The sequence below is a fragment of the Mustela nivalis genome (assembly GCF_964662115.1).
Source record: "Mustela nivalis genome assembly, chromosome: 19".
Lineage (NCBI taxonomy): Eukaryota > Metazoa > Chordata > Mammalia > Carnivora > Mustelidae > Mustela > Mustela nivalis.
The window spans coordinates 39,137,775-39,161,294 of record NC_139038.1 but is presented as its reverse complement, the minus strand read 5'-3'; the positions used below and the strand labels follow the sequence as shown (position 1 = coordinate 39,161,294).

Below are 23,520 nucleotides of genomic sequence, written 5' to 3'. Positions count from 1 at the left end.
AAAAACAAGACAAGGGGCGCCTGGAGCACTGGACTCTTGGTTTCAGCTCAGGTCCTGATCTCAGGGTTGTGGGACTGAGCCTGATGTAGGGCTCCGAGCTCAGAGGGGAATCTGCTTCTGCTGCTCCCCCTGTCCCTCCCACTTGCACGCATACCGCGACACGCGTGCCCACTCGGTCTCTAAAATAAATCCTTTAAAAAAAAAATCCTAAAAAACCAAACACTATGGGGGTACACCTGGGTGGCTCTGTCAGGTGAGTGTTACACTCCTGATTTCAGATCAGGTCATGATCTCAGGGGTTGTGAGACCAAGCCCTGTCACCCCCTCCATGCTCAGCGCAAAGTCTGCTTATCTCTCTCCTTTAGCCCCCACCTCCACTCCCGCAAGAGTGGAGCTTTCTATTTATTTATTTATTTAAATAAATAAATAAATTCTTCCCAAAAAATTAAATCAAAAAAATAAACACTAGAGAAGTAGGATATTAGACTTTGCTTATCCACTTAATCTGTCTTGCAGATACTTTCACATCAACAATACAACGAACAGGCCAATTTTCTTTTCACAGTTATCCATGATTCTACCCTAAAGAGTGACTGATTTAGGCAGTCCCTTACTGAGGAAGCCAACCTGGTTCCTGTTGCCTGAAGCTATGAATGCTGTAGGAATATTCTAGGACAGGTATGTCTTTGTACCAGTGAGGTGTGATCCTAGAACTGGCCGGGCTGGCATGTGCTTTCACATCTTGAGACGCTAAGTTACCAGGAGGTGTATCAGGACTATATGACCCTCCATTTCTTCGGTTCTGAGCCAGGGGAGCATCTGTCACAGGATTAGATGCCCACGGGAAATGTCCTTTTCTATCCTTTGCTCATTTTTAAATTGAGCCACTGATACCATTCTTGTCAATTATGATGAATTTTACATTTAAGATAACTAGCCCATCATCATACACACTGTCAATGTCCTGTCCCAATTTATTCTCATTGCACAAAAGGGAACTTTTTTCCAATAATCTTCACACCAAGCACAAGGCTCAAACTTGTGACCCCAGGATCAAGAATCACATGCTCTTCAGACCGAGCAAGCCAGGCATCTCATGTACAGGTATTTTTGTTAGACTAAATTTCAAGTTTTTACACAAATGTACCCTCCTTCCTCTTATAGCTTCTAGACTTTATAGCATTAAGATGAAAAACAAAATTCATTTCCTAGGGATCCAACTGGGTATTTTCCTACTGGCTAATGGATAGTTTTCAACAATATCCATTAAAAAAACAAACAAACAGGGGCGCCTGGGTGGCTCAGCGGGTTAAGCCGCTGCCTTCGACTCAGGTCATGATCTCAGGGTCCTGGGATCAAGTCTCACATCGGGCTCTCTGCTCCGCAGGGAGCCTGCTTTCTCTTCTTTCTCTGCCTGCTTCTCTGCCTACTTGTGACCTCTCTCTGACAAATAAATAAATAAAATCTTTAAAAAAAAACAAAACAAAAAAACAAACAAAAGAACACTTTCTACCCTTCTGCACACTGGCTAAACACACCTCCTTCAAAATACACTAAATGTGTGTTTCAGTCACTGACTCCATTTCTTCTACTCATCTGTGTCTAACTTTAAATTTATCAGGGCATTTAAAAAATGCACTGACATGGGACACCTGGGTGGCTCAGTTGGTTAAGCGGCTGCCTTCGGCTCAGGTCATGATCCCAGTGTCCTGGGATCGATTCCCACATCTGGCTCCTTGCTCGGCAGGAAGCCTGCTTCTAACCTCTGCCTCTGCTGCCATTCTGCCTGCCTGTGCTCACGTGCGCGCTCTCTCTCTCTGGCAAATAAATAAATAAAATCTTAAAAAAAAAAAAATGCACTGACATTCTGATTTAGTAGAAATGCTAAGACCTCTGATCCAGGAAACATTATTAAACCTGAGATTTCAAAAAAATACACCTGTGTATCTACCAGTTTCTGAAACTTGACATCCGAAAGTAATGGCCCCCTTGCATAAGCACCTGCAGGTTACTGAAGAACGTAAACTCCTAATATAGAAAAAGTCCCTTTCCAAGCCTCTTCTGTTAGTCAAGCTGTTGATAAAGGCACTTTTAGTTAATACAAATATTCAACACTGAGAGCACACGGTGGTTAAAGGAATTTGAAAAGAATTAATCTTAATGACTTTTAAGACTACTGGCTTAGGGGCGCCTGGGTGACTCAGTGGGTTAACCCTTTGCCTTTGGCTCAGGTCATGATCTCAGGATCTTGGGATCGAGCTCCGCGTCTGGCTCTCTGCTCAGCGGGGAGCCTGCATCCTCCTCTCTCTCTGCCTGCTTGTGATCTTTGTCAAATAAATAAATAAATAATCTTAAAAAAAAAAAAAAAAAGACTACTGTTTAAAGAGAGTTTACTCCAGCTACAACACATCCTTTATGATGTCCTTTGGTGAGAAGAGACACCATTCCGTGGCTTCCTCACACCAAGTTCTGTCCCTTCCCAGTCTTCACTCAGGAACCTGAATGCCACCAAACCCCTTTAGTGACCTTTGGTCACACTAGTGATGGACAGTTAGGAAAAAGAAAAAAACAAATGGGGTGGCTAAATCCTGCACTCAGAGGTGAAAACTGCTGTTAAAGGGTGAAAAAAAATCTTAGCTATCACAGTGGTTTTGGCCTGTAATACTACAGCACATTAAGGTAATACTCAGGTTTCTGTGGTAACAAAATTTCATTGAAGGACAGGGGACATATTAGGAAGAAAAGTCTAAAAAAGGGTTCCTTTGGGAGGTAACAGTTAAAAAAAAATTGTGAAATTCCATTTTATAACCAGTTAATTGCAAAAATTCAACACTATTGGGGTATAAATTGATACCATGGCTTTATCAACAACAGAAATGAGACAGAGAAAGGACACCATTACAAAACCAGCTCACAAGGATGAACGTATACAATCCTTACCAGCCAAAACTTCCTCTCCTCGAAACAGACCCTAAATGAACCCTAATACACATATACCAAGAATATATTTCAGAACATTCGTAATACTGTTTGTAGTAGCAAAACAAAACAAAACAAACAAAACCCACACCCAAGAACCAAGCCAGGTGTCTATGGATAATGAAGAAAGTTTGGGGCATACTCAAGCAGCAATGAGATTAACCAAACCCAAAAAACGGGTAAACAAAAATACAATACTGAATGAAAAAGTAAGGTTATTAAAGATTGTGCTATGAAACTATTCTTTTAAGGCTTAAAAACAAGCAAAAATATGAAGTTCAAGGAACCATAAAAATACATAATAACACTTTTAAAAGGAAATGATAAACACAAAAATGCACAACAGTGCTGGGGTGGTAGACTCACAGGTGACAGCAAGTATTACTTGCCATTCTAGCTCCCAGCCCTACTGGCAGAATAACAAATTATCTCTTTTGTTATTCTGCTGCATAACTTACAAATGTTACATTTTTATTCTTGTTAGTTGGTATTTGGCTCTTCACAGTAGAGACGAATCAACATAAAATAAAACTTACATCTAATTCAAAAAACAGGTCCCTTTCTTTACTTGCAATCTCATAATCTGCTCGGAGGGCCAAGTCGTGGATTTTGGTACATTCTCCTAAATCCATGCGCTGTGAGAAAGAAACAGAAGTTTACACATGAACATCTACCCACTGCAGAAAGCACATGACCTGGTGTTTCAACTGTTACCAAAATAAACAACACCTTTTTGAACGGTAAACTGTAATAAAAATATTAAGAAACAGTACATAGCCAAGAAATCGTACTTTTCTTCTATCACCATGATAATATGACACTTTGATACGTTTAAGTGCGAAGGTTTCTGTCTCTTCTAGACCCAGAGATACTGGACTAATAATGGAAACCGTATTAATTAGTTTTTGCTAGTTTTACTTTTGCATCAGACATGTAAGAAATCTATTCAGTGGGGCACCTGGGTGGCTCAGTCAGGTGAGTGTCCAACTCCTGATTTCTGCTCAAGTCTCAGGGATGTGGCATAGAGCCCTGCGACAAGCTCCACACTCAGCAGGAAGCCTGCCTGGGATTCTCTCCCTTTCCCTCTCCCCCCTTGTCCCATTCAGTCTCTCTCTAAATACATAAATAAATAAAATCTTTTAAAAATGAAGAAGAAGGGCGCCTGGGTGGCTCAGTGGGTTAAGCCGCTGCCTTCGGCTCAGGTCATGTCCTCAGAGTCCCGCATCGGGCTCTCTGCTGAGAGCAGCTCTCTGCTGCTCTCTCTCTGCCTGCCTCTCCATCTACTTGTGATTTCTCTCTGTCAAATAAATAAATAAAATCTTTAAAAAAAAAAAAAAATGAAGAAGAAACATCTATTCAGTAAACAACAGCATGGAGGAAGGGAGAGGCCGCAAAGAAAACACCAGAAAACAAGAGTATCACCAACAGCCACAAATTTCTAGGCATTCCTTCCTGCAATCTTCAGTACGCAAGATGCTCAATGCCTAAGGTGCAAAGACAGGACAAGGACAGAGCAGATAGCAACCAGGTCTGGGCAACTACAACACAACCTAACGCTTGGCTCTGTACACCTCTTCGGATATCAGAAGACATGAAGCAGAACAGGTCCAAAAAATCCTCCAAACACTCTCCTAACCTAGTAAATGACCCTGGATATGACTGGAGACAGAGAATCAGGCCACTCAGTTGTCCCATTTGAGAAACAAAAGGTTGTTTCACTGAAACAAATGACCTATGTTACCAGTAAGATTAGCCTGATGTGCTGCTGTGTGTTGTAAGCACATACGCAACAATGAATCTGAGAGTGGGACTCTGAGACGGCACCCTCCGCCTCTGGCCATCAAGAGCAAAAGCAAGGTTTGTCTGCTAAGCATCACACTATCAAGTCACACAGTGCAAGTTAACAAAACCCAGCATAACCGTGAGGAGACACCTGCGAAGCCCAAGCATTTGGACCAAAACGTGTCCACGTAACTAGTAAACAAACAATCAATGATGGAGGCCAGGACCTCCTTTAAGCTCAGAGTACAACTATGTCCAAAAGGAGCTCAAAAACTTCATGGATGATAAAGTACTTAACATTTTAGACCAATTAGGGAGGCTGGCAGTACCTGACTCTTGGGCCCTAGTCTCATAGAACATGCACACCCTGCTCACTAACAAAACGTCCTTTAGTATGAACAGTGATAGAACCAACAGCCGGCTCCCTACTGCGGAGCTCATTCTTCCTTTAGACCGAGGTCAACTTCTGCATTTAAACACTAAAAAGACCTCTGCTCTTCATTATTCTTCCCATGAAGTTACATGTAGCCCTGGGATTCTGTTACCTGAGGGGAATCTAGAGGCAGGGCAACAACGTTTCTACCAGCCAAGCCAGAATCGCTCTCCCTGGACCACTGAACAACTTTCACTTCATTCTCTCTTTTAAGTATCAGGATGATTCTTTAAAATACACCGTCTCGGGGCACCTGGGTGGCTCAGTGGGTTAAGCCGCTGCCTTCGCCTCAGGTCGTGATCTCAGAGTCCTGGGATCGAGTCCCACATCGGGCTCCCTGCTCAGTGGAGAGCCTGCTTCCCTCTCTCTCTCTCTGCCTGCCTCTCCATCTACTTGTGATTTCTCTCTGTCAAATAAATAAATAAATAAATAAATCTTTAAAAAATAAAATAAAAAATAAAATAAAATAAAATAAAATACACCGTCTCGGGCGCCTGGGTGGCTCAGTGGGTTGGGCCGCTGCCTTCGGCTCGGGTCATGATCCCAGGGTCCTGGGATCGAGTCCCGCGTCAAGCTCTCTGCTCAGCAGGAAGCCTGCTTCCCTCTCTCTCTGCCTGCCTCTCCATCTATTTGTGATTTCTCTCTGTCAAATAAATAAATAAGTAAATAAATAAATAAATAAATAAATAAATAAAATTCACCGTCTCAGAGCGCCTGGGTGGCTCAGTGGGTTAAGCGGCTGCCTTCGGCTCTGGTCATAATCTGAGGATCCTGAAATCAAGACCCATGTCGGGCTCCTTGCTCAGGGCGGAGCCTGCTTCTCCCTCTCCCTCTGCCTGCCTGGATGCGGCTCCCCCTGCTTTTGCTCTCTATCTCTCTGTGTCAAATAAGTAAAATAAAATAAAATATACAGTCTCCACAAACGAAAACCAAGAACCATTGCTGCAAAGTAACTGGCAAACAGAAATGCTTAAAAGCTAATGAAAACTCTGTATCTCCAAGAAAACCCACCACCAGCGGAAGGAAGCACTAAAACCTTCACTACTAAGCCATTTTAAGTACAAATAAATTACCGCTCTACGAACTTCAATTGTCAAGAAAATTTTGACATCACTGAACCACTCATGAAGCAAAAATCTACTGCTGGCCTTCCTTTGGCTGAGAAGTCTCAAGCAGCCAGGGCTAATGCAAGCAGAGGACAGACCTGGGTTCCATGGTTACTCTCTGACTACGTATCTTCAGCTTTGCCAAGGAGGCAGGAAGTACTGGCGGGCCAGTTCCCCTGGCAGCTAAGCACCAAACACAGCTGAAATACCACAGTAAGTCTTCTTCCAGAAGATTTTAAGAGGCTGTTAAATCCAGCATGTCAAATCGTTTCTACCGAAGGAACACCTGTGTTCTCTACCCTCTGGTGGCCTCGCACTGGTGACACGGAAGGGTACTCAAGGCTCCTTTCAGAACTTTTGGAAAACAAACATACTTCCACTGAGACAAGTTACACTACATTCCCTCCAGCTATCTTATTCTCCCAGACTCACTAACCAATACTGTATTTTCCGGTTAAGCCTCGATGAAACTGTAACTTCTGTTCCTCCGTGCCTCACCTCTAATGACAGGAGATGGTTCTGAGCAACAACTTGGGCCTGGAGCAATCCTCTGAAGACGGATTCACTTAGCCACTCCGAGATAACTAAAACAACCCGTTATCTATTCATTGTCCGTCTTCTTCCTCCACCGGCTGAAGCCTTTATTTTACTGGCACCATATCCACAGTGCCCGGCACACAGCAGGTGTTCAGTAAATAGCTGAGGAATTCATCTGTACCTGACACAATAAACGCTGGCAGGAAATGCCTTCATTCTGGTTACTTTTCTCACCGGCATTCTGGAACAATGCTACCCAGGGTTCTGACCTCCCCTCAAGAAACCGAGATGCTTCACACTCGTGCACATCCATCCCTTGTTTCTCCCCAGTTCCAAGTTCTGATGCCTCCCTACAGGATTTTCCTTCAGCAGAACTGCTCTTAACCAGTGGAAGCCATTAGTCTACACTGATGGTACAAACAACAATCCATAGCAAAGCATCTCTCTACATCAGGTCCAACTACAGGCAAAACCTCAGGTAACAAAGGGACAGTGTTGGACATTCATCTCCTAGTTGCCCTCTGTAGAGTCAGCTTGAGAAGATCTAATACATACGTGCGATTTCCCACAGGCTGCTCCCCTCACAATGGTAACGAGAACAGCAACAATTAATCATGAAGAAAATGTTCCCTAGTGGATGCACACTTGACCCTTAAAATGAGCAGACAGTTTTCATACTCCATGAGGTGGCTGTGCCATCCAAACACGGTGGTGGTCTTTACAGGACTCCTTGGCTCTAAGTGACTGTATCGCTGTAGATGGTTCTCTACCCTTTGGTCTTCTCCAATCCTATTTGATTTTGAATAAATGCATATTCCATAAACTAGCCTTTATCTATTTGGTTCGTCCAAAGTGAATGTACAATTTTAGAGGTGGATATTCATTGGATCACATGCTGATTTCTTGAAAGGGTAATGTAACACAATGCTAAAAACTCAGTTGGTATATCCAACTGAATTATTAAAAACCTAAGACCTGGACAACCCTATCAGGTCCCCTCCCTCCTGAGGAACTTTGTACTATCACTCGGCTATCACTCAATAAACCTTGCATTGCTGCAAACAAAAAAAAGGAAAGTACGTTGTTAGATCAAAAGTCTAGCATCGGCATATGCTCACCATGAAACCCAACCAATGAACCCGGAATTTTCAAAGAACTAAAGGCTGATCTGAACCGTACTTTTCTGGTTTAGCCAAATGATACAACTCATACTACTTGGTTATGAACCTCCATAAAAGTGGTTCTACAAAATATATGGTAACTTACAGAGAGAAATTCTTACAGCAGTGAAGTAGGTCCCATAACAAGATTCCACCAAATTAACAATCTATCATTTGAAAGGCAGTAAGTGATTTCTGCCTGGTAAAGGCAGCCCCCATGTCTGAGTGTTCCATGATGTTCCCCCAACCCCGAATACACCTACCGTCCCAGCCAGGATATCATGAGGGCAGCAGTCCAGAAGGTGACTCTTGCAGACACGGTCATCTGTAAACTTGACCCTCTGTCTGGTTTCGTCTCCTGAAATTCATTTGTGGTTTTAAATAAGACAATATTACCACGTTAAGCACCAAAGCACATCTGGTACGACAATTCACCTGGATGGTTGGCAGACTACCAAATACAATGGAAGGCTGATCTAGAGGTATTTACAACTGGAGCGGGATACGGATGTTTTTTGATGCTAAATGTATCATGAAGAATCACACACTTAATGAGATCTGACTCCATCATTGTGCCAAAGAAGTCAAGGAATCTGAAGTAAGAGGCTGAGCACCAAAAGGCCGTTAACCGCACACATACATGTGGGCAATGATACCAAACCCCACGCTGATCAGAGGGCCATGAATCACCACATCTGACTTATGGCTGGTAGTGTCCACCAACAGAAGCTACGTATTACTCTGATTGTTCTGCTATGGACAAATACATAGGCAGTATTTTGCCCAAAATCACATGAAGAAGAAAGCTTTCGAACTCTACCACTGGCTGATAATGATCTAGACTTAATCTTCCTGTCCCCTTCGCCCCCACCCTTAAAAAAGAAAGTTGGCACCTGGGAGTCACTTTTAACAAGACAATACCAAAGGAGAAAAAAAAAGGGGGGAACTAGATTAGTCAATACACACTGTGAGTTCCAACACATACTGTACCCATCTGCATTCTTCAAGACCTCAGCTGCAGAATTTTATGCCCGCTGTTGAAAAGTTTTAAAGGGAAAGTTTTCTTGCCCCACCTGCAGTAAGGAAGTTGGGGGAACGATACATAAAAGTAAAGGCAAAGTGGAACGTGACAAACTTTAAAGCTAATCTGTGTCTACACAGAGCTGTGTCATATGAGAAGAGGAGGAATACACTTCAGGATTCGCAAGCATCCAGGATTCATGTCGTGTCTCTTTACTGAAAATGTTTGCTTTCTGAACTACACTTTTAAAGTTATTCGTGAAAAAAAGCACACACTTTTTCGTTATAACAGCTTAGAAATTGGTTGTGACTCACGGCTCGATGAACATGAGGCTTTTCTGCAACTCCCTTGCAGATTGATGTAGGCAGGCAAAGATACACTGAACCTTTATGAATAAAATAGAGGGGCCACAATTGTTCAGTTTGTAGGAAATACAAGTATGGGAAGCAATTCAAAAGCAACTCAATATACAAAGAACGCTAAAAAGCACTTATTCCCCTACGGAGTAGAGTGCAAAGAGTCCGCACAGCCCTGCGAGTGTGCCAGCGGGAACTACAGCTCCGTCCACGGGCGGAAGAGAAAACACAGACCACGGCGGGCGCACCGGGCCGCGAAGGCGCGACCGCTCGCTCCCGAGACAACCACCGCGACCGCTCGGCCTCCCTACGCCGTCCCTGTCCGACCTGCACCTAACGACTGCAAGCGCTAGCTCAACGGAGGGCCCCCGCGCGGCTGCGAGGGCCGGCCCGCTCGGCGCCGCGGGAACCCGCGCTGCACAAGCTCCACGGACGGCGGCGCCGGGCACGGCAGCCACGCCCGGGGCCGCGGGCCCGCCCGGCCCCGTCGGCTGGCACGGAGCGTCCTTCCCGCGGAGCCCCGCCGCCGCCGCCGCCGGCGAAGTGCAGCCCACGCCGGCGCGCGCCCTTCGCCGACTCCGCGGCCTGCCCGGCGGCGCGAGGCCGCGGGCGGGGGGCGGGGCGAGGCGCGGCGCCGGCCAGGGAGAAAGCCGCAGGACGGCCCGTGGGACCGGGGCTGGAGCCCCACCCGCGACTCGGGCACCGAGGCAGGAGCCACCCGGGGCACTGCCGTCAGCTAGGGAGAAGCCGGCCGCCGCCGCCGCCTCAGACAAAGGCCCGGCGCCTGCGGTCGGCGCGCGGGGGAGGGGGAGGGTGTCCGGCGCAGGCGCAGACGGTCGCGGCCCCCGCCTCAGGCCGCCCGGCGGCCTCGCCTCACTCCCGCCCCAACCCCTCGCCGGTCCGGCCGCTCCGACTCACCGTCCCGGGCCGTGCCCATGAGCTGGTCCAGCAGGGCCCGCATCTGCGCCTGGGCGGACATGGTGGCCGGCGAGGGCGGCAGGGACGGCGGCTACGAGTCCTCTCAGAGCGGTGGGGCAGCAGCGGCGGCGGCAGCAGCGACGAAACCTGGTCGCGTCGGCCTCGAGCCCGCTCGGCTCCTTCCTGCCGCGGGGAACGCCGGGAGGAAGTGCGTAGGCGGAGGCGCTGAGCCTGCTGGGAAATGTAGTTTATGGGTGTGGTGGGCGGAACAGGAACTGAAACTCCGCCCTGGGGGAGACCAGCCGAGAGGGTCCAACCAACCCTGATTTTGCTCTAGGTTCGGAGACCTTTCTGTTGAGACAAACTGCAATAAAATAAATTAAATTAAATTATAAAATAAAATAGGGGCACCCGGGTGGCTCACTGGATTAAGCGTCTGCCTTCAGCTCAGGTCAGGATCCCAGGGTGCTAGGATCGAATCCCCTATGGGGCTTCTTGCTTAGCGGGAAGCCTGCTTCTTCCTCTCCCACTCCCCCTGCTGTGTTCCCTCTCTCTCTGTCAAATAAATAAAACCTTAAAAAATTATAATAGGGCGCCTGGGTGGCTCAGTGGGTTAAGCCTCTGCCTTCGGCTCAGGTCATGATCTCAGGGTCGTGGGATCGAGCCCCGGCATCCGACTCTCTGCTCTGCAAGCAGCCTGTTTCCCCTCTCTCTCTCTGCCTGCCTCTCTGCCTACTTGTGATCTCTGTCTGTCAAATAAATAAATAAATAATCTTTAATAATAATAATAATAATTAATAAATACAAACAAAAAATAAAGGCCCCTCTGGGTTTGTTTTGGTGAAACTTGGCCTGGTTGTAAAATGTCACTGGAGAGTAAATGGCTACAGCTTTTCAACATAACGGAAAGGTGGAGACACCTGTCCCAGCAGACATCCCCGAGTTACTCTAAGGACTTCGTGATTTAGAGCGTGCGGTACCGGCACAGAAACGGGGAGAGCAGGGAGGCACGGACAGGTGGAAGATGCAGACAGAAGCGCTTGGGGAAACCCCGCTTCCCTGTTTGTAAAAAGCCGGGGCTCGCTCGGACCCTTCACCTCCGACGGCATCAGCTTTGCAGCCGTTTGCTTGTGCCGTCGTCTCCTCTGGTCCGGAAGAGTCGCGTCGCTTCTCTAGAGGGCGGGCCACGGATTCTGCCTTTGGGGTAGGTGCCTAGGCCCCGGACAGCACACGTTCCCGTCGCAGGCACGCACACTTCAAGGAGAGAGGCCCGAGCTTGGGGACACCAGCCAAGAGGCGCTGGGGCCGTGGGGCCCTGGGGGAACTCGCTAACATACCGAAGGACTGGAGCGGGCAGACCCTTTAAAGAGGGGAGAGGGACAGCTGCCTCTTCCCCCCGTAAGCAGAGAACAGTCCCTTTTGTCCACCCCTCACGTGAGCTCTGCTGGGCCACGCGGGTCGGGCCTCCTTGTGTCTCCCTGGGGGCGAAGGCTGTGGGGGCCTGTGGGGGCTCGTGCCGCGCATCCATAGGACCATGGGGTGGTCAGCAAGCCGCCGGGTCCGCTCCAGGACACCCCGACACTCCGCGCGTGCGCACCACGAACACAGACGCACCCGCACACCCCATTCTCAACGTGGCCGGGACCTTTGCTGGGAAACTGCGCCGACCCGCAGCGCGAGCACTGTCGGGAACCACCATGAAGAACAGACCGCGGCCTCCCTACGCCGCCCTCGGCCGAGGCCACGCCGACCCAGAAACTGAGCGTTCGGACGGGAACCGCAACGGCCCCGGGGACACGTGCGGCGTGTGAGGGCGGGAAGGGGCCCTCGGACCGCGCGCAGGACCAGCCGACGGTCTCCCTGAGGTGAGGGCGGGAAGGGGTCCAGAGCCGCGGTGGCTGCCACACACGCAGCTGGCGCAGGCGGGACCGGGCGCGCAGCGCAACGACTGACCCACGGCCGGAGCCGCCGCGGCCAGCCCGGGGAGGCCGCACAAGGCCGCGGGGACCGCCCCCTGCAGAGCCCGCTCGCCCCCTCCGCGAGCTGGGCTCGCGGGCCGAACGCCACCCCTCCCGCGCGCTTCCGCCCCCGCCCCCGCCTGCCGGAAGTGACGCTTGTGGGCGGGGCCGAGGGCGCGGCGGCAGGTGCGTGAGCGCGGCCTCGACCTCCTCGCGCGCGCTCGCGGCGGGGCTCGCGCGGGGCCCCACCTCTCCGCTCGCCACCGCTTCTCTGCACCTGGGCGGTCGGGCCGCGGGGACACGGCCGCGCAGCGAGACCGCGCCCCCCGGTCGCCCGCCGCGCCGGCCCTGCAGCCCCCACGGGTGCGCACCGACGGACGTGCCCGGTGGGAGCTTCCCGCCCGCGCTGGCCGCGCAGCAGGTAAGCCGGCCCCGCCGTCCGCGCCCCGAGCGGCTGCCCCGGTCCCCCGAGTGCGCTGCGGCGCGGGGTGGTGCCCACCCGGGTGTGCGCGGGAGGGCGTTCGGGGCTCGCGTCCTGCCCCCGCGCTGCCTTCGGGACACTGAGCCAGCGGAGCACGCAGAGGCCGGCCGATGCCTGCCCGCCTGCGGCGCGGACCGCCGACGGGGGCGCGGCGGAGCTGGGACGGGCGCGGCGAGGCGGCTGTCCGGGAGCCCCGGGCCCTGGGAACTGACCGGCAGTGACCCGACGGAGAGTCTGACCTTGAGCGGACCGAGGAGCTACCGAGGAGGCGACTCCTTATTTGCAGCTAGTTAATTGCAGCTCCTAACCCATAACCCAGTTCCGTGGACGCCCAGGGATGTCCGCCGGGAGCTCGGTGGCCAGTCCTCCCTCCCCGGGTACCGGCCGGCGAGGTGTCCGCCGCCAGCCCCGCGCTGCAGGCTCTCCCTCCTTTGCCGCGGTTCTCCGGAGCGGCTGGACCAGCTCGGCCGACTCAGCGAGCCCCGACGCCGCTGGGAGCCAGGCCCGTCTCTAGGTGCTCGGAGCAGCGCCCTGCGCGCGGGTCAGGATACCTGACCTCGGGGAGCCCCATTCCAGTGGGAGGTACAGAGAATAAACTAAACCCCGAGGCTGCGGGGCGCTTGGGCGGCCGGTCTGTGACACGGCTGCCTTCGGTTCAGGTCATGGCCTCGGGGTGCTGGGATCCAGCCGTGCGCGTCGGGCTCCGTGTACAGTCGGGAGCCCGCTTCTCCCTCTCCCTCTCCCTCTCCCCCTGCTTGTGCTCCCTCTCTGACAAATACGCAAAACCTGTAATTGTGTGTATGTATGCTGAAGACGGAGCACAGAGCAGGAAACGTGAGACGGAAGTGATCAAGCACCACCTGGACATTTATTCGTGCATTTTACCAGTTTTCTGGACCTGGTTGCAAGATTGGAGTGCTTTTGACTTTAAGTGTTGAGAAGTCATTAAAAAGTAGCTCAGCCTCTGGGGGGTTCTGCTGGCTTTCATACAGGAAAGTTCATGGGACCAAGAATAGGAGGGGTTCGTGACTTAAACGAAGTCCTCAGGACTTGGTAGGGGTGTGAGAAGGAGGTCTTGTTGGGCCCCCATCTTTCACATACCTCCTCTTGCCCTGCTTCTGGGTTGGCCTTTTCCCTTGGGTTCCTACCTCCGTCTGGCTACTTATTTAGTTATCTGCTGCTGCGTAAAACTCAACACCAAAATTCATAGGTTAGAGCGCCTGGGTGGCTCAGTGCATTTAACCTTTGCCTTTGGCGCAGGTCACGATCCCCGGGGTGGGGGTGGGGGACCAATGGATTGAAACATCCTGCATTACTTGTTTCTTAGAGGTGGGAAGGGGCAAAGGGAGAGAGAGAGTCCCAAGCAGGCTGTCCACCCAGCATGGAGCCCAAAGCAGGGCTTGATCTCATAACCTGAGGGTCATGACCTGAGCCTCAATCAAGCATCAGACACTTAACTGACTGAGCCACCAGGTGCCCCAAACATCCAACATGTATCATCTCCATTGCTGCCCATCCAGAGTTCAGGGGTAGCTTTGGTGAGGTGACTGTGGTTCAGAGACTGACCGGGTTCCAACCAAAACTTTGGCTGGGGCTGTGGTCATCTGAGGTCTGGACCGGGACTGTTGGGTCTGGGTTCCGGATGGAACTCACAGGACCAGAGACTGGAGGCCTCAGTTCCCACGGACCGTTGGCAGGAGGCCTCCTTTCCTTGTCTGGCGGGCCTCTCCGTGGGGCCTTCATGTGGCGGCGGTCTTCCTCGGAGTGAGGGATCAGAGATGAGGGGGAGGAGAATGGAAACCACAGTGCTTTTTTGTGACCTGGCTTAGGAATTCTGATTCTGTGACTTCTGCAGAATTCTGTTTGTCAGCATTATTGGCAAATCAGAGATGTTTTAAACCACCATTCCACTGACCACTCCTGCAGGAGAAGAGCAGCCTAGTCCCTGCAATTCCAGGTGAATTCTGGGCCCAATACTCATCTGGGGTCTAATCAGTCAGCTAGACCAGGGTAGGGAGCCTTCCCCTAAGTGGGGTGAGTCAGTCCCACCAGAACTACATGGGGCACGTAGGAAAGTGCACTTTCCCGAGGGAAGTTAAGGTGCTGTTCCTGGAGAGAATGGATGTTAGGGAGTCACAGTGACCCCTACAGGTGATTTATACCATTATTTAAAATCAGGTTTTATTTATTTATTTATTAAAGATTTTTATTTATTTATCGGAGAGAGAGAGGGGGAGAGAGCGAGCACAGGCAGACAGAATGGCAGGCAGAGGCAGAGGGAGAAGCAGGCTCCCTGCTGAGCAAGGAGCCCGATGTGGGACTCGATCCCAGGACGCTGGAATCATGACCAGAGCCGAAGGCAGCTGCTTAACCAACTGAGCCACCCAGGCGTCCCTAAAATCAGGTTTTAAAAGTCAGCTTCCAGGATGCCTGGGTGGTTCAGTTGGTTAAGCAGCTGCCTTTCGGCTCGGATCATGATCCCTGCATCCTGGGATCGAGTCCCACATTGGGCTTCTTGCTCAGCAGGGAGCCTGCTTCTCCCTCTGCCTCTGCCTGCCATTCTGTCTGCCTGTGCTCGCTCGCGCGCTCTCTCTCTCTCTCTCTCTGACAAATAAATAAAATCTTTAAAAAATAAAAATTAAAAAAAATAAAAGTAAGCTGCCTTTGCAAGCTGTAGATTTCAAAGCAACAGTTAGTTAATAAATCCATTAACAATTACTCTTCCAATAAAACACAGATGCAAGATGTGGGCATTTACTCAGAATTTTTTTTATTTTACAGAAAAACAAAGTCAATAAAAACAAGTGTAGGCCCTCAGGCCCCTCACAGTCTAGGGGTTGGTCTCAGCAGTGGCTCAGTGAGGACTGACTGGAGTGATGGGGAGGTCAGGTAGAGTGGGTTCTGAAAGCACTTGGAGTCACTGGAGGAGGAAGGACCGAGAAACGGTGTGCACAGATCAGCAGTGTGACTGGGGAACAGATCCGGTACGTAGGATTTGGACTGGAGGCGTCTTGAGTTCTTGTTCTAAAGTCCTGAGGAATCATTCAGGGGTTGTCAGCAGGGGAAGGACATTTTCAGGAGATGCTTGAGAAAGCTGTCTCTTACAGCATCCAGGAAAGACAGTTGGAGAGAGCTGCACAAGCCCAGGTGAGAAGTTGTAGGACCATCACCGAAAGCAGGGGGGCTAACCTGCAGAGGGAGACACGTTCGAACCCACAGCATTTGTTGGATGTTTCAGAACATACTCTAATCTCGCTCAAAACTGGTCTTTATACACTTAATGAATTTTGGCCCCACTCTATAAAACGTTAAATGGAGCTTAGCTCGTTCGGATATGATGTCCAAAAAAGAAAAACAAGAAGAAGGAAGAGAAGAGGAGTGCTGCTTCCCGGAGGACACCAGCAGAGCCACGGGCCTCTCCAGTGGACGGTTTTGTAAGCTCGGAGGTGGGGTGTGGGGCAAAGTTCACGGTCAGCCCTGGGTCGGTGACAGTCGAGCCCGCTGATGGGCTCATGGGGCTGCGGGCCTCTGCTCCTACAAATACTTTTTACTGTTCTGTTGTTTGGGTGGGCAGCGAGGCAAGGTGAGCTCCCGAGGAGGGAGGAGACCCAGGAGGGTTGCCGTCCTGTTGAGGATATTTAAACATTCACGTGAGAAGTCACGGTGACCAGTGCGTGAAGTGAAATCCTGCCGGTCTTGCAGATTCGGTCAGACGCAAGGGACTCGGGGTCACACTTATGTCTTCAAGGGCTCTTGCTGCCCCACCCCCACACCGTTCCCTTAACGGAGGGACAAGAAGTAATGCTTCTCTTCGGGCACTGGCCTAGCACCCGAAGGAAATAAAATCTGCCTTAGAGTTCAGGAAAGAGGCTGCTCTGTGCTGTTTTCTGGACGAACGGTGCACGATTCCGTGTAGTAGTGTCCAATGTGCACAGACGGTCTGAAACCTGGGGGGCAGTGGACCCCCCTCCGTCAGGCTCCCCTTGGCATTTTGGTGAAGGCAGCAGCCCGTGTGCCAAGGTCTCTGGGCGCTGACCGCATCACCTTCGTCCGGGAGCCATGACCTTCAGATTTGTTCTCCTGTGGCAGATGGCGAAGGGCCTGTTCTTTGTCTTCAGAGGATTTTCTTGGGGAAGAGAGGAAACAGTCTTCATCTGTAAACAACAGAACACTGTAGCCATGGTTGTCTGGCTTCTGCTCTGCTTGGCCAGAAGTCCAGGGCTGCCTGCTGGCATCTTCCGCAGGCCTCTGAAATGCCTCAAGTCAAACTGCTGTGGGAAGACTTGGCCGCTCCCGGCCGCGACACAGGGCTCCTCATGTGACAGACATTCTTAAACCGTGGGCGCACCGGTCAGCTGGCTGGCGGACAGTCCCTAAAGTCCGTGCGGATGTGGCCCCAAAGGACAGAGGACAGTGCGCTCAATCTGAAAATTTCCTGAAAAGAATGCTGTAAAAATAAAATTTTAAAAGTTAGGAGGGGAGGGGACGCCTGGGTGGCTCAGTTGGTTAAGCAGCTGCCTTCGGCTCAGGTCATGATCCCAGCATCCTGGGATCAAGTCCCAAATCAGGCTCCTTGCTCCGCAGGGAGCCTGCTTCTCCCTCTGACTCTGCCTGCCACTCTGTCTGCCTGTGCTCGCTCTCACTCGCTCTCTCTCTGACAAATAAATAAAATCTTTAAAAAAAAAAATTAAAAAGTTAGGAGGGGATTTCTTAACAAAGTACCCCACAGTGATCTTTTCTTAAAAAAAAAAAAGATTGAGTTTTAGTTAAAAAAATTAGACCCCCTGCTTCCATAATGTAGGTAGAATCGCCAGTTACGGGTCCTGCCAGTTTTCCTTCTGCCCTTGCCAGAACTTTTGTACTTTCTTAGTCCATTAACAATTAGGATGACACTTTTCTAATTTACATTTTCTGTTGTCTCTGACTCAGCAAAGCGTTCTTAGAGAAAGAGCCTCAGAGAGACAGGTGATATATCTTCCGCAGACGCTGTAGCACTCTTGCCCCCTTCAAGTGTGGACGGCCTGCCTCAGCGTGTTCTGTCTGATCCTTCCCCGGGACTGGCGCTTCCTCCCTTCCACGAGGAGGGCTGGTGTGGCCTTGAGCAGGCACACCCACGGCAGCTGGGCGCCAGCCTGCCTGGGAATCACCCCCGCCGGCCACAGGCTGCTGTCTCTCCAGGCATCCTTAAGGTCTCATCTTTTCATGCATTTTCTTTCTCCTCCACCACATTTCTCTCCGTTTCTTTGCTTTTTGACATTAAGTTAAAAAGTGGACGTTTCGTTTTACCATTGATGACTCGGAATTGATGGGAGAAAATCCCAGTCAGTGACTGTCTCAGCATCCTGTGACCCGGTCTGTTTCTGTCCTGGCGACCCCAGCTGTGGGAACTGACCAGAAAGGGGGTTGCACGGGAGTCTCTTTACCTCAAGGCCTTTGCCCCTCTTACAGTGTAACAGCTTGGATGTTCAGTGAAAGGCTCCTCGTTCCATCTCGGTAGCTAGAAAGTGCCCATTTACTGCCATGCACAGGAATCCAGACTTTTTTCCTGTCGCAGTTACTGACTGGTATTAATGAGTGTCACCAGTCCCCCCAGACTCCTCTCCTGTTTCTCACGTTTCGTGTCACGGACATGCAGGCGAGCCTCATGTGCCCGGGTGGGGCTTGGAGAAGCCTCTGGTACGTGGGTGTGTGTGACCCGTGCTCTGGGTCTTTCCTGTGCTAGCAGAGGACAGCTAATGCCTAAGCACACCCGATGTCTGGGTTAGGGTTTCAGATGTTTCATGGTCCTCTTAGAGGCAAAATACCTTTCACGTTCCTCTCATTCCCTCTTTATGGGGAAAAGTCAGAATGGAAATCAACCAACCACTCATAGACCTTCAGGTTTACTTCGGGGAGGAATCTCGGACGCTGAGTTCTCAGCCTTTCCGCGGGCCTGGTCAGCACGTGGTACTAATGGCCTTGCTGGGTCTTGAGCCAGGCGCCCCACAGTGCCTGGGGGTCCTCGCCAGGAGAGTGAGGTCTGTCCCTGGGAGGACAGTTCCGGGCTGTCCTGGGCGCAGACCTCCACCCAGCACCGCCTCCCTTGCTCTGAGAGCCCTGCCCCGACCCTGCTCCTGAGCACGGCCCTGGTGAGTCCGGAACACCCCCCACCCTCCGCTTCCGGTCCAGGATAATTTCATTTCCCATTCCCATTCCCAGACACACACACACCACCACCACCACCCCACCTGCAGAGGATCGCTGTGCTCACCCTGTGGTTTCGCCTCCGGTGAGAAGTGTTCGTAGGCAGTAGGGCGAAGCTGGAAAAGCCAGGGGTGGGCTTCATCTGGAAAGACCTTATTGGTGACCGTGCCATGGAAGGTTTTCTCATTTGGCCCCAGAAAGAGCCCTGAGAAACCCAAGTAAGTCGTGGGAGAGTCAAAAGTACTGACTCTGGAGTCCTGTTAGGTTAACAATAGGACTGAGGAAACTTCGCTTGTTCAGGGTTCTGTTTTTATTTGTGTTTTAAGATTTTGTTCATTTGAGGGGCGCCTGGGTGGCTCAGTGGGTGAAGCCTTCGGCTCAGGTCATGATCTTAGGGTCCTGGGATCAAGCCCCACATCAGGCTCTCTGCTCAGCAGGGAGCCTGCTTCCCTCTCTCTCTGCCTGCCTCTCTGCCTACTTGTGATCTCTGTCAAATAAATAAATAAAATCTTTAAAAAAAAAGATTTTGTTCATGTGAGAGATAGAGCACAAGCAGGGAGGAAGGGGAGAGGGAGAAGGAGGCTCCCCGCTGAGCAGAAAGCCCAACTTGGGGCTTGATCCCAGGACCAGGGATCATGACCCCAGCCCAAGGCAGACGCCCAACAAGGGAGCCACCCAGGCGCCCCTATGGCGGTGTCCTTGGACATCGTGACCCTGAGTGATCTCTGCCGTTTGCTTTGTGCCCTGGGTGTTCCACGGTATCATTAAAAGCCGGCTATGCCGGAAGAACTGAAGTATCTTTCTTTTCCACGGTGGGAAGGGAAATGATTGCTAGGTGTGGTTTTCAGAAAGCTGGTCGTTATTTTGGAATAGAGAATTGTAGCCCCCGGGTTTGGCTGTTCTTGCAAAATGACTTCAAGTGACCACAGAGCTCCACTGTTGTTGATATTCTGCCCAAAAAACGGGCAAAACAAAGCACACAGAGTTCCTGCCTTCGGAACAAAAGAGCTTCACACCACAGGAGCGGAAACCTCACCCGAGGCTGCCTGGGGGGAAGCTGGTTCCTCCTCCCAGCTAGCTTGGTGCTCCGAGCCACACCCTCTCGCCAGAGGTTTTCCTTTTTTCTGTTTTGAACTAATTGTAGACTCTCGAGATGTTACAGAAATTGTGTGGATTGTCCTTGCACCACTCAGATGTCTTACGTAACTGTACACATTATCAGAAGCAGGAAGTCGACCTTGGCACAGACATCCCACCCTGCCGTCTCACTGGTTCCTACCTGGGCTCATTTGTACATGGGTCTCCCTGGATGAGATTTTATCTCGGGAGGATCTGCAGTCAGCAGTGCCATCAGATGCGATCAGATACACAGCTGACCCACAGGATCCCGGCGCCCTTCCTCCCTGCCCTCCCCCATCCCTTACTGCCGCCCCTCCCCCACGTCCTGCACCCACCCCGCCCACCCCTGACCCCCTCAGCTCGGGTTCTAGGGGGCTGCTGGAGGTGCCTTGCTGTCCCTTCCCAGGGAGTGGATGGTTACTTTCACTGGGACAAAGTCTTAGAATTCTATTAATGATTAAAAAAATAAGAAGAGAGATATTAAGAGTAATTGAAGGGAGCCAGGGATTCATACAGAAGCACTCAGGGACAGTTCGCTCCTGCAGAGATTGGGCCAGAGCCAGAAGTCGGCATTTGGTTCGGCCTCTAGTCCTCAGGCAGCAGGGTCGCGGCGGCCTGGGTTCCCATGTCACTCTGCCCATGACCCCCTCCCAGAAAGGTGGGTTCTTCCGGAGGCCGCAGTGGCTGCTCTTCTGCGCGTGGCCCGTCCTAGGCCACCCTTCCTTCAAAAGGAAGCCTTTTGAATTTTCAGAGATGTTACAAAGAAGAACTTAGTATCTTACTTCTCAGAATTGCTCATTCTTGACCCCAATATAAAAACAGCACGAAGAGGCCAGACTTTGCCAGAGGTGGATCGTGGCCTTCGGTGTTGCTCACTGTGGACCCCAGTGTGTTGAGGAAACTAGGCAGCTCCAGCAGCAGGACTAGGAAGTTCAGGTGCTAACACTTTCATGGTATTTCTCTACCTTTGAAAGAAGCTTCTCCTTCAGGATAGCGTCTGCTCTCTTTGCGTAGGACTTGTGCTGTGCGTCTGCTGCCGTCTCCAGACTTCACTGGCACATGGGGTGAAGGTATGGGGGAGGGAAGGGGTCCAGCTGCACCTGGAAAGCCCCACCTGAGGATACAGGGTTGTTGGGGACCCCACAGCTGGAGGGGTGCCCAGCCTGTCCTGGGAGGAGCCCACTGTGAGAGGCCATGGGGAGTGAGGCAGGGTCTAGGGGCCCGGGAGCCTTGTTCAGGTGGCTGCTTCCGTGGGGGTGGTCTCTGCTGTGGTCTTGGCCACCCTTAGTGTGCTTCTTATCAGTCTGGATACTGTCTAGTCTCTTCCTTTTTTTTTTTTTTTAAAGATTTTATTTATTTATTTGACAGAGAGAGAGATCACAAATAGGCAGAGAGAGAGATGAGGCGAAGCAGGCTCCCCGCTGAGCAGAGAGCCCAATGTGGGACTCGATCCCAGGCCCCTGGGATCATGACCCAAGCCGAAGGCAGAGGCCCAACCCACTGAGCCACCCAGGTGCCCCTGTCTAGTCTCTTCCTAACAAAATCCTTTTCTACCTAATCTCTTGGGCAAGCAGGAACTTTGTAGACAGGCCAGGTTGGTAACATGGACAAGGTGCTCCAGATACGGGGTGAGCCTCCAGGCCTAGCCACTCCCCTGGACTGTGCCCTTCTCGTGACTTAGATTAGGGGGAAATCAGTGTCCCTCAACTCTGATGTCTCTACCCCCCCCCGCCAAATAGCCAGAAATGTTGACTGGCTTTGGGTCATATTTGGTTAGAAAAATCAGAAAAGTCTTCATAAATATCAGATGCATGTGCTGTGGGCTGTGAAATGGAGGGATGTTCTAGGCTGACTGCGCTCCGGAAAAGTGTTAGGGTTAGGCTTCCCGCCTCCCCCCCCCCCACCACCAAGGCTCTGTCCACCGCGGGAGCCTCACAGTAAGTGAAGGGGGAGAAAATCACCTGATGGGGCTTCTCCGCAGCTGCTCTCCAGACACTTGCAAGACTCCGTGTTGGAAAGGGGTGAGATGTGGCAGCGCAGACTCTGGATGGGGATGGTTCTGGGACAGCAGGTCTCCGATGGGACGGGGCAACAGGGGAGGTGTTCTCGCTCCTCTGGGCTGGAGCAGTCCCTCCAGACCTCACTCACCGCACCGTATCCGCAGATTACCTATGAAGCTCCATGGGGCGCTGGGGTGGCTCTTTGGCTCAGGGCCTGATCTGGGGCCTGAGTCCCTGCATGGGGCGTCCTGCTGTGTGGGGCGTCTGCCTCTGCCGCTCCCCCATTGGTGCATGTGCTCTCTCTCTCTGACAAATAAATACATAAACTTTTCAAATTAAATATTTTTTAATCATTCATTGAGTAGTTTAATCAATTCACTTCTATTTTTATTTATTTACTTCTTTGAGAGGGAGAGAGGGCAAGTGGGGTGGGGAGAGGGGCACAGGAAAAGGGGAAGAGAGAGATAGTCTGTTTTTTGCTTTAAGATTTTATTTATTTATTTATTTATTTTGGAGAGAGAGAGCGTCCCAAGCACTCTCCACGGTCCTCACAGAGCCTGACGCGGGGCTCAATGCCAGGACCCTGAGATCATGACCTGAGCTAAAATCAAGAATCTGGCTGCTGAACCCGAGCCCCCCAGATGCCCTCGCGTCTTCTGTTTAAATACACACACACTGGAGCCGCAAGGGAAGAAACAGAGGACACCGCATGGCTGGAGTTTGGCCAAAAGCCGGCGTCTGACCGCGGCGTCCCTGTGACCCGGGCCTGGGGCTCACACGGGTGCTGCCGCTGCTCCGGGAAACCACAGGAATGGCTGTGGATATCCCTGACTTGGTAAAAGACGTAAACTTACAGGTTCAGGAACTGGAGCAAACCGCAGACAGGGAAGCTTCTGAGAACTAAAGACAAAGACAAACATGTAAAGGCGTCAGGAGAGACACTGACCTCTTGACTGGGTACAGGGAAGAACCATCCCAGTAGAAACCAGGGAAGCCTGGAGGCGGGGTGGAAGCCTGGCCAAGCCCCGGATCCCACCAGCGGTGTTTGGATTCCGCAGGAACAGTGGAGAAACACAGACATTATCATGGGGAAGAAAATCAGTTTGTTGCCCCAGACCTGTTCTAAAAGAATGACTGAAATATGTTCTGGAAACAGAAAAGAAATGGAAAAGAAGGGTATTGGAATGTGAGGAAGAAAAAAGACGGGGCCACCTGGGTGGCTCAGTGGGTTAAGCCTCTGCCCTTGGCTCAGGTCGTGATCCCGGGGTCCTGGGATCGAGCCCTGCATCGGGCTCTCTGCTCAGAGGGAGCCTGCATCCCCTCTCTGCTGCTTCTCTCCCTACTTGTGATCTCTGTCTGTCAAATAAATAAAACCTTAAAAAAAAAGTAACCTTTGTGTACACATATGTATAATACTTTATACATATTTAATGATACAGATGAGTCGAGAGTAAAAGGATGGACAAAGATAAGCCATGCAAGCTTTA

The 23,520-nt window shown here is 51.1% G+C and overlaps 1 protein-coding gene and 1 long non-coding RNA gene across 7 annotated transcripts in view; one reads left to right on the top strand and one right to left on the bottom strand.

Moving 5' to 3' along the window:
* Positions 1-10,502, bottom strand: part of LUC7L (LUC7 like) — a 38,726-nt gene extending 28,224 nt beyond the window's left edge. For 2 of the 6 annotated variants that reach the window (XM_082713730.1, XM_082713727.1), the window contains exons 1-4: positions 10,293-10,499; positions 9,333-9,403; positions 8,261-8,355; positions 3,516-3,614 (exon numbers count right to left, since the gene is read on the bottom strand). In XM_082713730.1, coding sequence (XP_082569856.1) covers positions 3,516-3,611 — 96 coding nt within the window. In that variant the 5' untranslated portion in view covers positions 3,612-3,614; positions 8,261-8,355; positions 9,333-9,403; positions 10,293-10,499. Of the gene's footprint in view, positions 1-3,515; positions 4,142-4,329; positions 5,438-5,895; positions 7,058-8,260; positions 8,356-9,293; positions 9,404-10,292 lie in introns of those variants that run through there. The other 4 variants (XM_082713726.1, XM_082713725.1, XM_082713728.1 and 1 more) reach the window with 3 other exon arrangements.
* Positions 10,503-15,350: 4,848 nt separating this feature from the next.
* Positions 15,351-20,524, top strand: LOC309854505. Its single transcript, XR_014306261.1, has 3 exons — positions 15,351-18,075; positions 18,161-19,132; positions 20,077-20,524. It is a non-coding gene; the product is annotated as an uncharacterized lncRNA (long non-coding RNA).
* The last annotated feature ends 2,996 nt before the right edge of the window (positions 20,525-23,520 follow it).